The sequence below is a fragment of the Lathyrus oleraceus genome, chromosome 7, assembly GCF_024323335.1.
Source record: "Lathyrus oleraceus cultivar Zhongwan6 chromosome 7, CAAS_Psat_ZW6_1.0, whole genome shotgun sequence".
Taxonomy (NCBI): Eukaryota; Viridiplantae; Streptophyta; class Magnoliopsida; order Fabales; family Fabaceae; genus Lathyrus; species Lathyrus oleraceus.
The window spans coordinates 261,970,647-261,978,794 of NC_066585.1; the positions used below are offsets into that span (position 1 = coordinate 261,970,647).

The window sequence follows — 8,148 nt, forward strand, 5'->3', positions numbered from 1 at the left end:
GAGATACGTATGCAATGGATGCGACATCCGTGCGAGTCATTTTCTTTTGACCCTCTTTCAGTAAATAGTACATTAGATAAACCTACACCCTTTAGACGAGAACAACAAAAGTGGATCCCGTAGAGTACTACGGATGCGTAGGGGTGCTAATACCTTCCCTTCGCATAATCGGCTCCCGAACCCAAGATTTGGTTGCGAGACCTTGTCTTTTCCTTTCCTTTTTCCAGGTTTACTTCGAGCGTTTCCTTTCCCTCCTTTGGTATAAATAACGCACGGTGGCGACTCTTCTGTCATTTCTTTCTCGCCGGTTGTTTTTCGCATACTATATTTTTAGGCTGCGACACCCCCAACGGTCACAAACCCAACGGTAACGTAACGGACACTTCACAAAATTCACTATATAATTACTTCACACCTATTCATTATTTTCATATCAATTTCAAAGTACTTATCCATACCTTACAAATGGCTAAATGTTTTCTTTTATTCATCACTCTTCTTGTCATTATCTTGTTTCTTATTGGTATTATCAAGCATGAAGAATTAGGTAAAGATTTCTTAGCAATAATGATAATTATAGTTTTACCATTACTAGTCTTAGCTTGGTTTATTAATAGAGGTTTTTAAATGAAACATGGTCATGGTTTTTGTAATCGTTGTTATTGAATAAATTGATATTCTTTTGTTTATACACTAAATATTGATTATCTTTGCCAAAATTCTAGATATAATCATAACTAACGTTAAGCATTAATTCAACATATTAAACATAACATTGCATGTGAGAGAATTGACAAAATCCTTATCGATGAATCATTCATTGGGATATAAATATACATTTTTATTATGTTCTTTATGTCTTGTGGATGATTGAACCTAATAACTTATCCTTTTCAGGAAGTTATGGTTCAGAACGCCAGAAACGTGGGGCGTGGTAGGAGTGCTGGTAGAGGCACAAGTAGAGGTGTAGGTAGGAATGTGAGTGGTGAAGCTACTCCCGAAGGGGTAGCTAACATCCCCATGGGACGAGAAGATCATTCCCAAACTGGAACGAACTCTCAAGCTGACACCCGGGATGTTCGTGAACTTGCTGCGGCTGTGTTAGTTCAAACACAACAAAATGCTCAATTTCTGCAAATCACTCGTGATCATCAACTTTTTCAGCAACAACAAAGAGAAACTGTGCATGAAGATACGAGATTGAACTCGTTTCTGAAAGGTAAACCACCACAGTTTGGCGGTGACTTTAATCCGGGGGGTGCTGAGAAATGGTTGCAAGAGATAGAGAAGATATTTTCTTTCAGTCACTGTAGAGAAAATAGAAGATTCGGTTATGCAACATTCATGCTGACAGGCGACGCTGAAGCCTGGTGGAGAGGAAAACGTAGATTATTGGAAGAGGAAGGAAGAGAGATCAACTGGATCTTGTTCAAAGAAGAATTTTTGGGGAAGTATTTTCCAAAGCTATGTAGGAAAGAGAAGGAGAGAGAATTCCAGAACCTGCGTCAAGGTATGATGACGGTGGGAGAGTATACTAGGAAGTTTGAATCCATGCTAAAGTATTCTGAATTTTACCGCTTGCATCCAAGGGAAGAATGATGTGTGAAAAGTATCAAGATGGATTAAAATATGATATCCAGAGGGCGGTTCTACCTTTGCATATTATGCGCTTTGGTGAGCTCATAGAAAGATGTTTGGAGTTGGAAGGAATTGACAATAGGAAGAATCAATATGGATTAGGAGTACCAACCCAAAACAACAATCACAAGGGCCATTTTAACCGAGGCCATGGAGGAAGGACCCAACAAGGGGGTAGGCCATATCAAAGGCCTACACCATATCATAACCAGGATTCTAGGAGGTTAATGTTCAAGTGTTACAGTTGTGGAGGGGCACATCCTAACAAAGATTGTCCAAATAGAAATATTGGAGCTTGTTTTCGTTGTGGTCAGAAGGGCCATTTTCTCAAAGATTGGCCCCAAGGACAAAATCAACCAACAAGCCAGAAGAGCGTCCTAATAAACAATAACAATGTAGGGAGAGCAAGGAATGGAGGGCCAAATGTTGGTCAAGGACCTCAGAATCAGAACAAGCTAACCACAGGAAGAGTATTTGCAATTAGAGGAGCTGAGATCTCAAAGTCAGATGGGTTAATCCAAGGTATGTGTCTAATTAGAGATAAGTTGGTATCAGTATTATACGATTCAGGAGCTACACATTCATTTATATCTATATCTTGTGCGGAAATTTTGGGATTTGAAATTGTTGGTCTCAATAATAAGTTGACCATTACAACTCCCTCAGGAGAAAGAATGGTAACTTGTTCAGTCTGTGCAGACTGCCCTATAATTTTAGAAAATAGAAGATTCTTAGTAGATCTTATAGTACTCCCGCTAAAAGACCTAGATGTCATCTTAGGAATGGATTGGTTATCAGCCAACGATGTAAACTTGGGGTGCAAGAAGAAAATTTTAACGTTTGGAGAAGATAGTGGAGAAGTCATAAAGGTGGAAACTCTCACCCAAATATTTATGATGTTATTCTCTATGTCAGAAGGAGAAACCCCTAGTGTTGAAAATATTCCAGTGGTCTATGAATTCTCGGAAGTTTTTCCAGAAGACGTTTCAGGTTTACCACCGGTTAGGGAAGTGGAGTTTTCTATAGACTTGGTTCCAGGAACTAGACCAATTTCTATATCTCCTTATCGAATGCCACCCTTAGAGATGGCTGAGTTAAAGAAACAGTTAGATGAGATGTTAGAGAAGGAATTTATTAGACCGAGTGTATCGCCATGGGGAGCTCCAGTCTTGTTTGTTAAGATGAAGGATGGTTCTTCTAGACTTTGTGTAGATTACAGACAACTTAATAAAGCTACTGTAAAAAAACAAGTATCCTTTGCCTAGAATAGATGACTTGATGGACCAGTTAAAGGGAGCATCGGTTTTCTCGAAGATTGACTTGAAGTCTGGATATCATCAGATCAGGGTGAAGGAGGATGATATTCCAAAAACAGCTTTCAGATCTCGTTATGGACACTATGAGTACTTAGTAATGCCATTTGGTTTGACTAATGCTCCAGCAGTATTCATGGATTACATGGATAGGATCTCTAGGTCGTACTTAGATCAATTTGTTGTAGTTTTCATCGATGACATTTTGATTTATTCCAAGAATGAGGTAGAGCATGAAGAACATTTGAGAATTGTGCTACATATATTAAGGGTCCGCCAATTGTACGCGAAACTCTCGAAATGTGAATTTTGGTTGAAGGAGGTACAATTTCTTGGTCATGTTATCAGTAAAGAAGGTATTGCAGTAGACCCGAGTAAAGTCAAAGCAGTAACAAAGTGGGAAAGTCCAAAGAATGTTGGTGAGATTCGAAGTTTTCTTGGACTAGCTGGATATTATCGGAGGTTCATCGAAGGATTCTCAAAGGTCGCTTTGCCTATGACTCAGTTAACGAGGAAGGGTAAGAACTTTGAATGGACAGAAGAGTGTGAAGAAAGTTTTCAGAAGTTGAAGGAGAGATTGACTTCATCACCAATACTCATCTTAACGGACCCGTTAGGACGATTCGATGTGTATTGTGATGCGTCATACCAAGGTCTTGGTTGTGTGTTGATGGAAGAAAGGAAAGTGATAGCTTATGCATAAAGACAGTTGAAGGTGCACGAGAGAAACTACCCAACTCACAACTTAGAGTTAGCAGCCATTGTGTTTGCCTTAAAAATTTGGAGGCATTATCTTTATGGATCAAAGTTCACTGTGTTAAGTGATCACAAAAGCCTGAAGTATTTATTTGATCAGAAAGATCTAAACATGAGACAAAGGCGCTGGATGGAATTTTTAAAGGACTACGATTTTGAGTTACAATATCATCCAGGAAAGGCCAATGTTGTAGCAGACGCCTTGAGTCGAAAGACACTTCATGTATCTGCAATGATGTTGAAGGAAGAAGAGTTGATTAACCAATTCGTGGATTTAAACTTAGGAGTACATCACCGTGAAGGAAGTATGTTCATAGGCACTATTGTCGTGTCTAATGAATATCTAAAATGGATCAAAGATGAACAACAACTTGGTGACCAATTAATGAATATAACGGAAACTATCAAAGATGGTCAAAATGGGGATTTTAACATAAGGAGTGATGGAATCCTAAGGTTTGGAGAAAGGTTGTGTATACCTCAAAACTAGGATATTCTAAAGTTGATCTTGGAAGAAGGCCACAAAAGTAAGATGAGTTTTCATCCAGGAGCCACAAAGATGTATCAAGATTTGAAGAAAATGTTTTGGTGGTTTGGAATGAAGAAGGATATAACAGAGTATGTTCAAAGTTGTTTGATATGTCAGAAGGCAAAGATTGAACATCAAAGGCCAACTGGATTGTTACAACCTTTAGACATTCCGGAGTGGAAGTGGGATGGAATAACTATGGATTTTATAACTGCTTTGCCGAAAACTCAGAAGAAGCATGATGCAATTTGGGTAATCATTGATAGGTTGACAAAGAGTGCATATTTCATTCCCATCAATCAAACGTTTAGCTTAGAGAGACTAGCTCAGATATATGTAAAGGAAATTGTTAGATTACATGGGATACCTACAAGTATAGTTAGTGATAGAGATCCCAGATTCACATCAAAGTTTTGGCGTCAGTTGCATTTAGACCTAGGAACCAAACTAAGGTTAAGTTCAGCTTATCATCCCTAAACAGATGGCCAATCAGATAGGACAATTCAGTCGTTAGAAGATCTGCTAAGAGCTTGTACTCTTGAACACAAAGGAAGTTGGGATGAGTTCTTACCATTGATTAAGTTTACTTACAATAATAGATTTCATTCAAGTATTGGCATGGCTCCATATGAAGCATTGTATGGACAAAGGTGTCGAACGCCTTTATGTTGGTATGAAGTTGGAGAAAATAAAATATTGGGTTCAGAATTGGTGCAACAAACAACAGACCAGGTTAAGCTTATTAGAGAAAAGATGAAAGTTGCACAGGATCGTCAAAAGAGTTATAGTGATAAAAGGAGAAGACCTTTGGAATTTGAGGCAGGAGATTACGTGTTCATTAGGGTAACTCCTAGAGCGGGAATTGCACGGGCAATCAAAACTAGGAAGTTAACACCAAGGTTTATCGATCCTTTTCAAATTCTACGACGGATTGGACCTGTAGCATACCACATTGCTTTGCCGCCAAACATGTCTAATCTTCATGACGTATTCCATGTATCACAACTAAGGAAGTATTATCCTTACCCTTCACATGTCATTGAGCCTGAAAGTGTGGAACTTAGAGACAACCTAGAATATGAGGCTTTACCTGTCAAAATTTTAGATCATCGAATTAAGGAACTTCGTTGAAAGCAGATACCATTGGTTAGAGTTGCGTGGGATGATGTAACTGGTGATTCTACCTGGGAAAGAGAAGAGGACATGCGTCAAAAGTATCCACATATATTTTAGGTACGTTAAATTTTAAGGACGATTTTTTTTAAGTGGGGTGGTAATGTAACATCATAATTTTCCATACCTTAAATAATATTTATGATTATAATTTAGATTTTAACATCGCTAATTATTACAAACTAAACATTGAAATTAGCAGCTATAGTAATTAATTTATCAACTAATTACTCTTTATTTTATTATTAATATTATTATTCAATTTGAATATCGTCGTTTTATTTTACAAACTAAACTTTGAAATTAGTCATTTAAATACTTAATTTTAAGTTAATTAATTATCCATATTATTTTTATTATTATTATTTTTGTTGTTTTGTTATTATATTATTTGATGTTATTTGATTTGAATATCACTATTTTACTCTACAAACTAATCTTTAAAAAAAATAGTAAATAAAATAACCTTAAGTTAATAAATGTATTAAATAATTATCCTTGTTATTATTATTATTATTATTATTATTATTATTATTTTTATTATACTTATCATTTCATTTTATAAAAGAAATATATTTTATTTTTCTATTAATATTCTACATGATCATATGTCATGAAATAGTAGAAAATCAAACTTTCATACATTTCTCACCAACTATTTTCACAAAGTCATATTAGAACATCTATAAAACTATTCATGCAAGACTTGTAAATATTTGATAAAGACATATATACTAGCAAGAGTTGAAAAGTTGGAAAGCATGGGCAAAAGGAGATAAATTTACATTATTTTAATATCTTACAACTAGTATAAATAGGGGTCTTTCTCACCCCATTTTCATTCATTCATTCACAAATCATCTTCCTTACCAATTTATTTCCTTCTTTCTCTAGTTTCTTCATATAGAAATATTAGTTTTAGTAATCGAAGTTTTCACGGTGTCGGTTTGTAGTTTTTAGAGTTATTTTGGGGTCAAAGTTCTTCTAAAGTTTTAAAGGAGTTTGATACGTCAAAGTTCTGCTCAAATCATTTTCATAAGTAACCGGTAAGCCGTTATAATTTAATTATTTTAATTATTTTATTTATATAAAGGTTATTTTAAGATTTCGATTTAAATTTCCGTTCAGACGTCGAGATATTGAACTTATAAAGTCCAAGATAAATTTTACCATTTTAAGTTGTTATAATGCCCAAGTATTATTATAAAATTAAAATGTTATTAGGAATACACTCTTGATAACTTTCTAAAATAAACAAATCCAAACAGGAGTATAGTCTAATTTATACTTGAATTTAATAAAGATTTAAATATAGTAGAGGTTATGATTAAATATTTTAAATAAATAAATATTTTAATTTGTAACGGGATTATGTTTATTTAACCGTAAATTATATTCTAATTATTTTATAAATTTCGTATAATTCAACGGTTATCGTAAATCAGGTTCTGGACAAACATCAAACAACACGCTCGTGGACTTTCAACAACGATCAACAACAAAAGGTGGGGGCAAGGTCTCGTATACGTTGGGACGGTTAGCGTAAAATAGCTTTATATATATATATATATATATATATATATATATATATATATATATATATATATATATATATATATATATATATATATATATATATATATATATATATATATATATATATATATATATATATATATATATATATATATATATATATATATATATATATATATATATATATATATATGTGTGTGTGTGTGTGTGTGTGGTGGTGACCCAAGCCCTACCAGCGATAAATAAGTAAGGAGAGTCTATTCTCGAATAATGATTTTCCCAAATCACTAAGCGAGGTTATGCCGACCTTAATTATTTATCATAAGAAAGATCTATGACAATTTAATATTGTATTGTGCTTACATTGTTTGATTAATTGTTTAATTGTTTATTTTATTTATACTTGAATGATTGTGATTGATAGACTAAGAAAATGATCTATTAAGGAGAGAAACAACAACATTGATTAGATAGTAAGTGTTAGATCCCCAATGAAATAAGGGAAGTTGGATACATTGAGTAGTTGTATTCGGTTGGGTTCTGGCTAAGGAAAAGACTTGGTCGACCATGTCCTTTACGGTCCACCTCTCTTACCTGGGAAGTCAACCATACATTATTCACTGTATAAACTGAACTAGTTATATAGAGATAAGGATCACGCCAAGGAGAAATAGATAAGACATTTAATGGATTTGACACTCAACCGAAGTAATTAGATAATAACTATGACCTGAAAGGTTGATACGATATTTCCCAAATATTAACTAAATACTTATGGTTGAGAGTTGCTACAAGATGGTTGAGTGATCATATAGACCTGCATTGAAGAATGTGTAAGTCCACTGCCGTGCGGTATGGGACGTACGAGGTTGATCAGTCGCCTACAATCCCGACGGGGATTATTATTTATGCATGCTAGGCAAGACGAGGGTCTTGGTCTGAATCCTCAGGGACGACCGACTTATAACACCTGGACTCCATGTGAAGTTAGGTGGCATAGCTCTTGGTAATTGGGAGTACGTTAGTGGCATGTGGCCGTGTGATATCTGATCTTAGTAAATGGGATAGGTATCCTTGACAGTGTTTGATCGCCTGAGTCAGCATATAGTTCAAGGATGCATTAGAATAAATACTTATAGAGTATAGGTAAATATGGGATAAAGATACGCTTGTTCAAATAATTGTGGTTGTCATATATATATA

The 8,148-nt window shown here is 34.9% G+C and overlaps 1 protein-coding gene across 1 annotated transcript; it reads left to right on the forward strand.

Moving 5' to 3' along the window:
* Positions 1-1,664: 1,664 nt before the first annotated feature.
* On the forward strand, positions 1,665-2,903 carry LOC127103332 (uncharacterized). The gene has a single exon (XM_051040597.1). It carries the CDS (start codon positions 1,665-1,667, stop codon positions 2,901-2,903), a length of 1,239 nt encoding a protein of 412 aa, XP_050896554.1.
* Positions 2,904-8,148: the final 5,245 nt, after the last annotated feature.